At 37.1% G+C, this 13,509-nt stretch overlaps 1 protein-coding gene across 5 annotated transcripts in view; it reads right to left on the bottom strand.

Moving 5' to 3' along the window:
- The window catches only part of APAF1 (apoptotic peptidase activating factor 1), an 89,178-nt gene that overhangs the window by 9,767 nt on the left and 65,902 nt on the right, over positions 1 to 13,509 (bottom strand). For 4 of the 5 annotated variants that reach the window (XM_042947464.1, XM_042947460.1, XM_042947463.1 and 1 more), the window contains 4 exons: positions 12,211 to 12,327; positions 9,592 to 9,717; positions 760 to 879; positions 102 to 227 (listed from right to left, as the gene is read on the bottom strand). In XM_042947464.1, coding sequence (XP_042803398.1) covers positions 102 to 227; positions 760 to 879; positions 9,592 to 9,717; positions 12,211 to 12,327 — 489 coding nt within the window. Of the gene's footprint in view, positions 1 to 101; positions 228 to 759; positions 880 to 8,259; positions 8,634 to 9,591; positions 9,718 to 12,210; positions 12,328 to 13,509 lie in introns of those variants that run through there. The other variant, XM_042947465.1, reaches the window with a different exon arrangement.

Below are 13,509 nucleotides of genomic sequence, written 5' to 3'. Positions count from 1 at the left end.
GACACACACATAGACACTTAGTGTTTTATACATCATTTGGACTCATAATAAATAACCAATACCTAACTTTTATACATGCATATTTCAACTAACTGACCTACCTTTGCAGTCTTGTCAGCAGATGTAGATGAAAACTTAGTAGCATCAGGAGAAATATCACAAGAAAGTACTGTATCTTGGTGACAGACAAAATCTTTTTCTATTCTTCCAGTAATAATACTCCACACCTTCAAAAAGAAATACAGAAGTTGGCACTTTTAAGAACATTTTGAGGGCACCTGGGTGTCTCAGTCGGTTAAGCATCTGACATTGGCTCAGGTCATGATCTCACAGCTCGTGAGTGTGAGCCCCGTGTCAGGCTCTGTGCTGACAGCTCAGAGCCTGGAGCCTGCTTTGGATTCTGTGTCTCCCTCTGTCTCTGACCCTCCCCTACTCACACTCTTTCTCTCTCCTTCAAAAATAAATAAACGTTAAAAAAAATTAGAAAAAGAACATTTTGTATTACTGAGCATAATCATCTAGAATATATTATCTATAAAATAAGAGCTTTAGCACAATGGTTGTTCTGACCTCTTTAAGTGCCCTTAAACACACAGATGAAGGTGATCGCAGTAAACAGAAAACAGCCATGAGAAAACAGAAATTTAAAAATTTAGGTAGTTACTTACCACCCATCTGCTTTTAGCTATCACAATATAATCATTACAATATCAGAATACTTTAAAAACAAAAACAAAAAAACCTTGTGCTTCAAATTACCTTCACTGTTCCATCAAATGACCAGGAAAGCAGTCTTGAATTTTTCAAGAGCCTAAAGTCTTTCACTGTTTCCTGATGGGCTTGTAGAAAGACATATTCCTCTGATTGCCAATTCCACACCTAATTATCAAAGAAGTAAGTCTGTTATAACCCTCTTCCCATGATATCCCATTGGAGGAGTGGGGTAGTATGTGCTCAATAGCCTAACATCTTTTATCCTCATGGCATTTCAGTAAAATAAAGAAGAATACTGCTAAGTGAAATTACTCAGGGAAAGACAAATAAATATCATATGACTTCACTCATATGAGGACTTTAAGATACAAAACAGATGAACATAAGAGAAAGGAAGCTAAAATAATATAAAAACAGGGAAGGGGACAAAAGATAAGAGACTCTTAAACATAGGGAACAAATAGGGTTGCTGGAGGGTATGTGGGAGGGGGGATGGGCTAAATGGGTAAGGGGCATTAAGGAATCTACTCCTGAAATCATTGTTACACCATATGCTAACTTAGATGTAAATTAAAAAATACATAAATTATTAATAAAAAAAGAAAACCGAAGAAGAATACCAAGAAAAAAATAGGGTGTTCCCATTTTAGAGACCAAGAAGAGAAAAGCTGGGATTAATTAACCTAAGTGACAAAATAAAATATGTTTCCTCCTAAATAAAACTCATTTTCCGTGCCTGGGTGGCTCAGTCAGTTGAGCATCTGACTCTTGATTTCAGCTCAGGTCATCCCAGGGTCATGGGATAGAGCCCCATGTTGGACTCTGGGCTGAGTGTGGTGCCTACTTGAGATTCTCTCTCTCTCCTCCTGCCCCTCTCCGCTGTTCACACTCTCTCTAAACAAATTAAATCTTTAGAAAAAAAATCACTTTCTTCAGTTTCTTGGAGAGCAATTAATTACACCAGAAGATAGAGAAAAGCCGCAATATGCTAGTGAGCTCTCCATCCAATTAAATTTTCCAGAGAAAAGTATCCCCATTACATATTCACAGTTTCCTAAGCCCTGCAAGTTAGGCCAAGACTGAAGATTCTAGCTCCACTAACAAACAATCCTAAAGTATATATGGAAGCAGAAAAAGATCCAGAATAGCCAAAGCAATCTTGAAAAAGAAAACCAAAGCTGGAGGGATCACAATCTCGGACTTCAAGCTATACTACAAAGCTGTAATCATCAAGACAGTATGGTACTGGCACAAGAACAGACATTCAGATCAATGGAACAGAATAGAGAACCCAGAAATGGACCTACAAATGTATGGCCAACTAATCTTTGACAAAGTAGGAAAGAGTATCCAATGGAATAAAGACAGTCTGTTCAGCAAGTGGTGCTGGGAAAACTGGACAGCCACATGCAGAAAAATGAACCTGGACCACTCTTACACTATACACAAAAATAAACTCAAAATGGATGAAAGACCTAAATGTAAGACAGGGAGCCATCAAAATCTTCAAGGAGGAAGCAGGCAAAAACCTCTCTGACCTTGGCCACAGAAACTTCTTACTCAACACGTCTCCAGTGGCAAGGGAAACAAAAGCAAAAATGAACTATTGGGACCTCATCAAAATAAAAATCTTCTACACAGCGAAGGAAACAATCAGCAAAACTAAAAGGCAACTGACGGAATGGGAGGAGATATTTGCAAATGACATTATCAGATAAAGGGTTAGTATCCAAACTCTATAAAGAATTTATCAAACTCAACACCCAAAAACCAAATAATCCAGAGAAGAAATGGGCAAAAGACATGAATAGACACTTCTCCAAAGAAGATATCCAGATGGCCAACCGACACATGAAAAAATGCTCAACGTCACTCATCAACGGGGAAATACAAATCAAAACCACAATGAGATACTACCTCACACCCGTCAGAATGGCAAACATCAACAACTCAGGCAACAACAGATGTTGGCGAGGGTGCAGAGAAAGAGGATCTCTTTTGCGCTGCTGGTGGGAATGCAAACGGGTACAGCTACTCTGGAAAACAGTATGGAGGTTCTCGAAAAATTGAAAATAGAACTACCTTATGATCCAGCAATTGCACTACTAGGTATTTACCCAAGGGATACAGGTATGTTGTTTCAAAGGAGCACATGCACCTCAATGTTTACAGCAGCGCTATCAACAATAGCCTAAGTACGGAAAGAGCCCAAATGTCCATCAACAGATGAATGGATAAAGAAGACGTGGTATGTATATGTGTGTATACACAGGCGCACGCGCACACACACACACGAATGGAGTATTACTCGGCAATCAAAATCTTGCCATTTGCAACTACTTGAATGGAACTAAAGGGTATTATGCTAAGCAAAATTAGAGAAAGACAAATATCATACAACTTCATTCATATGAAGAATTTAAGATACAAAACAGATGAACATAGGGAAGGGAAGCAAAAATAATATAAAAACAAGGAGGGGGACAAAACATAAGAGACTCTTAAATATGGAGAACAGAGGGCTGCTGGAGGGATTGGGGGGGGGATGGGCTAAATGGTTAAGGGGCATTAAGGAATCCACTCCTGAAATCACTGTTGCGCTATATGCTAACTAACTTGGATGTAAATAAATAAATACATACATACATACATACATACTAGCTCCACTGAAGTTACTGAGTCCTACGGGCCCTAATGCCTGGGAAGGTCAGCTGACTAGAGCAGCTTCAAACCAAGTCACAGAATGTCTAAGTTTTAGAGATATTAAATATCCCCTTAATGCAATCCTCAAATTGACAAAGTGATATAGTACATTATTTTCCATATGGAGCTCCAGGAAGAATTCCTCAAGCACAAAAGGAAGAGAAGAAATTGAAATGATGGAGACAGTGCATTCAAAGTAGGCTTGAGGTAAGGTATGGGCTGGAAGTATGATTCACAACCTGAGAAGGGCTTTTCAAATAAAGGCAATGAATGTTTAAGTTAAAGCACAGGAACAGGAAAACATGGAAAGATTATGAGGACCAGTTTATAGCTCAATCTGGCTGAAATACAGGATATGCAGAAGAATCAGAAAAATAAGGTTGGGAAGATATTAAAAAAATAATAAGTCCAGTGGGCTTGATGAAGTTGGACTTCTGAGCTGTGGGCAATCAAGTAGACTAGAACAGATTTTTCTTCTAATTTTTAACATCAGGAATAAAAAGATAAAGAAAAATCAGTAACCACCACAGGTATGCACATTAGTGATAGTCTGGGTCAAGTTTTTGACTGGTGAAGGTTCAATAGTAGAAATATCTTTAGGCTTTTCCTGTCAGGCTTAGGCAAAACTATAAAAGAAATGACACTTCTCTTATCCCCTTTCTTTACTCCTTTATCCTCCACACTTAAGCAGCCCCCCCGCACCCCCCACCACCACCGAGCCCTGGCTCTCAGATCTCTATCTCTTCTGTCTCCAAGTGCTCATTTACAGAAGGAGGATATCAGGAGCAGGGTATCTGTATGAGAGCAAGGGGACCCTAGAAGAGGAGTTAGAAATGAGAGGAATTTTGAAGAGAATGTATTAGGAATTTCAGCATTTTAAGAACTCAAGGAGACATGTTGAGGAGGAGAATAAAGAGAGGTTTCTCTGGCTCCCCAAACCGTATCAGAAAAGAAAGGCACCCTGTGTAACTAAGCATAAAATACACCTAGATCATTTCCACTAGGAACTTTCTGGGTTGCTCCTACTTTCTGGGCATTACTGCAATTGAGAATCAGTGACTACTATTAACAGCTCTTCCTCAGTGACCAGTACTGCCATTCCCAGCTGTGTCTGATTCAATGTTCAATCTTGCTGCTGCCCTCCACGTCAAGAAGTCAGAGATCCTTCCTGAGCAGATAGAACAAAAAGTTTGACAATGACTGAGGAAAGATTAAGAACAGCCTTAGCGGTTTGTTGCAAAAGCTTTCTGATAAGGCAGTGATGACAGGGACACCTTTTTTACTGGACTCAAACACACTGTACTAACTGAATTACCTTATATAACAGCTAAACTTTCACCAGCATTAACCAAATGTATTGAGTTTGGGGATGTCCCTACCATGAGCTATAATTTTTGCAATGTATGTACACTACAGAATGTTTTCAGCTATATAAATGGTAAAATTTAAATTTTAAAAATGCTGAAGAATCTTCTTATACCTGTAAGAATTAATATAGTGTCATAGCTCAGGTGAACATGGCTGCTACTTGGGCTATATTTACCTCAAGAAAAAGGATCAAAAACTACCAAAGGTAGACCTCAATTTTTACAATGCTAGGTGCTATAATCAATCAAGTGAATTGATTTTTAAATTTTGGAAATAACTTTGGTTCAGCTCAACAGAGATTTACTGAACTCCTGCTAAATTCTAGGCACTGGGGATACAAAAATGAATCAAATAAACCTCCAAGATGATAACTATGTGACGTGTGTAGATTCATTAAATAACTTGATCACTGTAATTATTTAACAATGTGTGTATATCAAATCATAATGTATGTTCAAAACATATACAATTTTGTCACACCTCAACAAAGAGGGCTGGGGCATAAACTTCCAATTAATTATTTATTAAAAAGTTAAAATAAAAACCCAACCAGTCAATTCTTCAAAATACCCAGCAAGAGTTTTGTTACATGAATATATACTGAAACATTTAATTTTTTTTAAATTTTTTTAAACGTTTTATTTATTTTTGAGACAGGGAGAGACAGAGCATGAACAGGGAGGGTCAGAGAGAGGAAGACACAGAATCCGAAACAGGCTCCAGGCTCTGAGCTGTCAGCACAGAGTCCAACGCGGGGCTCGAACTCATGGACCACGACGAGATCATGACCTGAGCCAAAGTCGGCCACTTAACCGACTGAGCCACCCAGACGCCCCTATACTAAAACATTTTAAATGTAAGAAGTATTCTGGATAGAGCAGAAAAAGAGGATGAAACACCACTTAACTCCTATTTCTAAAATAATCTAACTCTGAACCTAAAAATATTCCTAGAAATTATTTCTCTCTCTGGCTGAGAATACCTGATGTTCAAGCAGGTCATTAAACCTATGATTTTAGCTTCTGACAGAAAAACTATACAAGGTCTATACAAGGTCTATACAAAACTATACAAGGTCTCAACAGAATCTCATCAGATGTAGTTTAGTTTCACCCATTTCAAAGCAATCTGGAGAGGAAGAAAGGTGAATATTACACTGAGTTTCATAGCTAATGCTAATAACAATATCATGGGAGCCTATAGTAACTTTCTGCACTGAAACCAAATTTCATTCCAATCATATAGAACTCACAAAGACATAACATAAAAATATTTTTTTCAAAATAGTTTTTATTTATTTAAGTAATCTCTATCCCTGATGTAAGACTTGAACTCATGACCCCGAGATCAACAGTCATATGCTCTTCCAAATAAGCCAACCAGGCACCCTGTCAAAAGAGTTTTAAATACTGTAAATATTGCTAATGCAAGAAACACATGTTAAATGAAAGAACATACAGTAACTTCTATTGAACATATGTATTTATATCTCCTTCACTTCTAAAACCCTACTACAATGACAAGCTAAAGGGAGTAGGAACAAAAATGTTGGAGCCTGAAAAGCAGAATGATAGAACCAAGAAAAGAGCAGAACCAAGAAATAGAGAATAGCAGAACCAAGAAAACAGAATCCTAAAAGCATTAGGGAAAAACCGAAGCAACAAAACTGACAGTACAGAATTCACCAATTGTTCAGAAACTTAGGTCACTGAGTACATCCAGAGGTGGGAATGAGGATGGGCATAGGACCAGAACTATTAGGAATTCTGGGAAGATGGCAACAGTGCAGGTGAGTTTTGTTTTTTTTTTAATCTCCCTGAAGCCTCCATTAAAAGTGGACAAAGCAACTGCAATACCAAAACCAAAAATGCACAGACAACTCTGACAACAAGACCCTGTTAACTGTTATGACCCTGTTATGACAAAGTATTCCCATAAACCCCAAGATACAAGTGAGTAGGGACAAACTGAGAGCTGCAAGACTTGCATCCCAGCATCTATGTGGAAAGTATAGAGAAGTATGGAAAGTCTGACAAACCTAAAAAGAGAATTCCAAAAGAGCCAAGTACATTCACTGGAAAGCTCAGTGGACCAATGGGACAGCAGCAGCAGACACTGAATGCAAGGCAACTATGGTCCAGTCTGGAAGGGATGGAGCAGTCTGGGACCTATGAACTCTCAAAATTAACCAGGATAAATAATCCTATACTAATGAGGAGAAACTGCTGGGAATAGAATCCAAATTGAGTGGAACAAGGATTTTGGCAGCAAAGGAAAGTGAAGGTGTAAAAAAAAAACAAAAAAAAACAAAGGAAGAGGATAGAGCAAAGCAATCTCATAAGAACAAGGCCATGTTTTTAATGTTTCATGAAAACAACAGAAGAAGAAGCTGTAGAGCTATAAAGCTAGAAACGTTGGCCTTATCTACTCCTTCAAAAAGTTCAGGAAAACTAATTTTGTGTAAAAAAGAAAAAAACAATCCTTGAATGAAACAAAGTTACTATAAAAAAAGAGAGAGAGAATCAAGTGTAGAAAATGCTCCTACAGACAATGGGAATAGACCAGAAAGAAGACTCTAAATTAAAGGGCACCAGCACAACTGAGGACAGAATTATAGTTTTGAGAACAGAGGGATCCAGTAAAGGTTTACACACTAAATGACGAGACCCTACAACTACCCCCCAGTTCTCCTCCCCACTTAGCTCTAAGAACCTGTCAGCCAGATTTATAACCTCCAGGCAGAAAGACCAGAAGTTTCTTCTCTAGTAATCTGACAAGTACATGACAAAACACCTAAAGATACTGACAACAAAGATTCCCCATCCAGACTACTTTTCAGAAAAGGTCTCAGTCAACATGCAGAGCTTTCAATCAGCCTTTTAGTGTCCACCTCTGGTGGCTAGTATCACCACACAGCTGAGGAAGACATTTAAAATAAGAGGCCAAAGCAACCACACAGAAAAAAAAAAAAAAAAAAAACTTGGAAGAAATAGCAACTATGCAGGAAAATGCAATTTTGAGGAAAAAATTATGTGTGTGTGTGTATATATATATATATATATATATATATATATATATATATATATACATATATACATATGTGTATTATATGTATAATTTGTACATTATTTATATATCCACCCATCCTCAAAGAAGGTATTACATCTCTGAAACAAGAACACAGTGCTCTTCTAAAGAAATAAGAATGGACTCTTCAGCATTAAAAATAGTAGAAATAAGGAGCGCCTGGGTGGCTCAGTTAGTTGAGCATCCGACTTTGGCTCAGGTCATGATCTCGCAGTCTGTGGGTTCGAGCCCTGCGTCGGGCTCTGTGCTGACAGCTCAGAGCCTGGAGCCTGCTTCCAATTCTGTGTCTCCCTCTCTCTCTGCCCCTCCCCTGCTCATGCTCTGTCTCTCTCTCTCTGTCAAAAATAAACATTAAAAAAAAAAAAAATAGTACACATAAAAAAGTCAATTAAAGGCCTGGAAGATAAAGCTGAAGAAAACTCAGAAAACACAGCATGGTTTAAAATCATGAAATGCAGAAAAAGAAAATTACAGGATCAGTCCAGGAGATCCAATATCTGAATAATGGTTGTTAAAGAAAAAGAAAGCATATTGGGGTAGGGAGGAATCAAAGAAAAATTTAAGTTTACTTGCATTAAAAAATGTTTCCAAATGGAGAAGGGACCACAAATAGGCAAAACAATGGATAAAACAAATACACACCAAGGTACATCATCATGAAATTTCAAAATTCTAGGGACAAAGAGAAGATCCAAAAATCTTCCAGAGAGAAAGATTGGGAATCAGAATGGCTTCAGACTTCTCAGTATGAGCTTTGGAACCTTGGGAGAAAATGGAACAACGTCTTCAAAGTTTTAGGGTAAAATAACTGCAAACTACATCCAAAGGTAGAACTGTCCTAAATTGCATTAAGGCAGGAAGCACATTCATAGTACACTTAGTCTACTTAGTTCTGATGACACTAATGACCAAAACAAAATTTTATTATAACTGTATTAGAATAATGGGGTGATAAAAAGGGGTGTGCCTATGTCAAAGGTAGCACAGGTGGGAGAAGAAAAAACTACATTTTCATCTTAATTTTCAGAAGATAAGTTCTCAAACATAGAAATTAAAAACATTATAAGCTTGAGATATGGAGGCATGAAGGTAAATATCAAAAGAAGTATCTAGAAGCTAAAAGAAGTGCTTCTGGAGAATGAGTAATGGGGATGTCTGTTCTCCATAATGAGCTCTGTAATACTATTTAAGTTTTAAAAGTATGTACATTGGAACTCTGATAAAAACAAAGTTAATTTTTAAAGAACATACAATAGGCGTAAGGCCTCCATATCCACAATCCTTCATTATGGCAAACTATTCTTTTTTTAAAGAATTTCATCCCTATAATAAACATCTTTATTCTTAAAAGAATAAAATTATTTCAGATTCTACAACTTTAAAGAAAAGTAAAGAGAAACTACATAAATGTGGCAAAAAAGTTTATTTATTGATGCAAATCCAAATATAAGGCAAGTGGGAGAACTCAAATGACTCCTTGATCTTCAAAATAAACAACCTTCCAGTAGAGGGTTCCCAAGTCAAATTGCCTGCCTCACCCACAGAAAAAATATGAAACGTGAATGGGTTTTATCTAAATCTATGTACATAATCTGAATGTATCCCCAAAGTAATATGATCTTAAAGAAATATTTAAAATGCACACCAGATATGAGCCACAACCAAAGTGTTCCTTTGCTAGAGTCAGCATGACATATGTTGGAAGTTAATTCTCCTCACCTGAATTGAAGAATCATCAGAGCTTGAAATAAGAGTTTTCCCATCATCTGTGAACTGGATGTGCCGTACAGTTTTCTTGTGCCCAATCCTGGATTGGAAGATTCTGTTGTTTAGGAGTTCTAAAATCTTCAAAATAGAAAACCACAGAAAATTAGCACCAAGAAATTCAGCAACACCCAGGCATTACACCCCAAAGATATTAAATTTAAATTAGATACAGAAGGGTATAGAATTTCCATCTCATAGTGCTTTCATTTTAATTAAAGACACACAAATGAATGGAACATACATATGCACAAGTGTATCCACACACACACACATCCTAAAATAAAACTCACTGGAATGACCAGATAGCAGTAGGAACCAGTGGTCCTTCTGAGAACTCAACCACCCAATTCATCAAACAAGTGGCAGCCTGAACTCAGCCTCCAAAAAGAAAAGGACATGTAAGATGGATGAGAGAGAAGAAAAATTCTGGATGACTGACAACACAAGCTCTTTATAAAACACCAAAGACAAGGAAAGAGGGGGGTAATGAGAGAGACAGGAAACAGACAAGAGAATAAAGAGTAGGTTTCGGAAGTATATCAAGAACACATAAAGGATCTAAAGATGAATATGCCTAACGCAGAGATTAAAAAAGTGGTAACAGAACTCAAAAACTAATGACTATATCAAAAAGGCTTTCAAGTGAACTGACCAAAAACAAAACAAAAAAAGTAAATATGGTTCTCTTGTCCAAATTAAAATGTCTCAAGGAAGCCTAAGGAAAATAGAAATGATGCTAATATAGGAAATGGTAGAAATTCAAGCCTAACCTGCATGTCTGAAAAAATGCTCCTTTTAGGGGCGCCTGGGTGGCTCAGTCGGTTAAGTGGCCGACTTCGGCTCAGGTCACGATCTCACAGACCGTGAGTTCAAGCCTCGCGTCGGGCTCTGTGCTGACAGCTCAGAGCCTGGAGCCTGTTTCAGATTCTGTGTCTCCCTCTCTCTGACCCTCCCCCGTTCATGCTCTGTCTCTCTCTGTCTCAAAAATAAATAAATGTTGAAAAAGATTTAAAAAAATAAAATAAAATGCTCCTTTTAGAAGGCAAACGGGAACTGTGTGAGAGCGTTCCCCAATGAGCAGAACAATCTTAGAACTGCTGTAGGGAAAAGGCAGGCAAGCATCATAGCACAGCAGCTCAGAGACCAGGGCTTAAATCCTAGCTCTGCCACTTACTGATTTAATCAAAGTTATGGAAACTTGGAGTTTAGACATCTGTAAAACAGGAATAACAACATCTAACATCCAAGTATTATAATAATTCCATGAGAGAATCTGGTTGATAAATACCTAAAAATGGTAGCCTTTATTATTTGATGATACTAGACTCAACCACATGAAAATGCTATCTTACAAGTTAAATACAGTCAAATACTGGTAATCTCATATGATTCATTTTATATTATTTATATTATTTGATGACTCTGAGGACAGGGATATGGATGAGGTACATGTGTGTTTTGTGAATTATTTCCTTAAACTAAGGTTTATTTCAAGATACTCAGATCGTAAAAACAAAAAGAATGTAGCGCTGGCTTGGCAACAAGGTAAAAATAAAAGAGGAAGCAAGGATCCTTTAAGAATGAATAATAGTATACACCAGTTTGAAAGACGAGACCGAGAGGGAAGACTAAGGTGCACTCATAAAAGGAGAACCATCCCTTGCTTAAAAAACATTCACAATACACTTTTTTCAAAATAGCACTCATCTTCATGATAAATAATTTTTCCCAATAATGAAAAAAAACACCTTAACTCTGAATCCATGCCACAATGGCCACGACAAATATATAATAACACTGGCATCACTTTCTAAAAGCTTCTTCCTTCATTTTGTGTGTAAACATATAGTCTCCTCTTTGTGGGGCAATATGGACTAGAGAATATTTGTGTAATTCCTTATGAAAATAAATCCAAAGTAAAACAAATGTGGCTTGTGTCACAATTAATAAATTAAGAAATAATCCCAAAAAGCTTGGATGAGAAAAAGGTGAGAGAAGGAGCAAATGTTCTTTGGAAAACCATTACACAGCTAAAGACAATGTGCTTTGTGATGAAATCATTTTATTACACATTTTTGCATTTTTTAAGTTATTTGGTCTTCTTTAATAAGTTAAGGATTCAGGTGGTGAAGAGGTATACTTCTAATACCAAAAGAGTATCAGAAGGGTTGGTGAAACAGGTAAGCAAACGACAACCCTGCACAGACATTTCCAAGGAACCTTATCAGTACCAAAATGGAAACTTACACCAAAGGCTGAGTTGCTAAGGAGAGAAAAAAGTGCTATTTACATGGTCAGCTAAATCTCTGACAGTGTTTGATATTCTTGGAGAATAGCAAAACAACTAGATAGACCATAAGAACACAAAAAGACAAAAAGTATGAGAAACCATAGTAAAGGCAATCTGAAAAATATATCACCAATAGGATTTTAAGATTTTAGCCTAGCAGAAGAATGACTGATATACCACAAAAAGATTTATTTAGTATAAGTCTACAATGCCAGACACACAATTTTAAATAAATAAGTCTCCTGCACAGAAGGATTCTGAAGACTAGAACAGAATAATACCTCAATGGCTCCATCTTCGCCTCCAAATGCAATGTACTCAAGATGTGGACTTAAGCAACAGCAACTAACTTGAGCTTCTGTCAGATAATCAGTCTGACCTGTTTTTCCATTAATGAGCTAAGGAAAAATAAGGCACAATCAGTTGTTAGGCTGTAAGAGCAGTTTCTGTTCTTTAGAACAGAGACTTCAATTGAAAACATAAAGTGAAACAGAAAACAACCAACAAGATCTCCCAGGGGAACAACAAAGTCCTCTCCTAGTCTCAGCAGCTGCATTTAGCACTTCACGCTTTCATTTCATTTCACTTTTGTAGTTCAAATACATTTTCATAAAATAAAATGAGCTTTAAAAGGTTTAAAAAGCAGCTGCTGTGCCCACCACCTGAGACACATGAATTTATAATCCCACAGCTAACTCTGCACCCTGTTTTCCATTTCTTTACAAAGCCCATTTCAGTAAGGCTATCATTTGCTAAAGTATACTTTTCTGATATTTTTCAAGGGGGCTACTGAAATGGGACTGAGATAGACATCATATAAAAAGCCAAATTCAATTTAAAATGAGTTTTAGGAGCACCTGGGTGGCTCAATCGGTTGGGCAACTGGTTTTGGCTCAGGTCATGATCTCACACTTCGTTGAGTTTGGGCCCCACATCGAGCTCACTGCTGTCAGTGCAGAGCCTGCTTCAGATCCTCTGTCCCTCTTTCTCGATGCCACTCCCCTGCTCATGTTCTCTCTCAAAAATAAAACATTTTTTAAAAAATCTTTAAAATGAGGTTTATATCCTCTAATCACTCACAAAACAGTTTAAATTAAGATTCTTTCCTTTGTGAAGCAGGGGAGAAGGGAGCTTTGGAGAAGAACCCATAAGCATAATATGGGTGACTGGACTTATAATGCTTAATCTAAGGTTAGCTAATTTTATAATACGTACCAATGCTAACAATTACTTTAAGTCTTATTAACAAAGATGGCTTATTGCTCAACTAAACCTATTTCTCAAACTTAAATCAATTGTCTGCTACCTCTCTCTCTTACAACCTAAAAGTCTTAAATCATTTTTTACCACCATGAACTAATGGTCATATTTGTTTCAGGCACAAAGATTACAGGGTATCCATCAAGGTAGCCTTTTCTTCACAATGACATTCAAAATAAAGACTGAATTGCTAAAAGCTGAATTTATCTTCTTTCTCTCAAAAATAAATTTCCATATTTTTCTAATAGTGACTAAAACATGTTTTGTTCACTTAAATGGAACTATATTTGTCAGTTTAACTATCCCCTAAACTCTCCCAT

Source organism: Panthera leo, chromosome B4 (genome assembly GCF_018350215.1).
Source record: "Panthera leo isolate Ple1 chromosome B4, P.leo_Ple1_pat1.1, whole genome shotgun sequence".
NCBI classification, from domain to species: domain Eukaryota; kingdom Metazoa; phylum Chordata; class Mammalia; order Carnivora; family Felidae; genus Panthera; species Panthera leo.
Note: the sequence above shows the minus strand (reverse complement) of the source record. Positions and strands in the feature narration are given on the sequence as shown.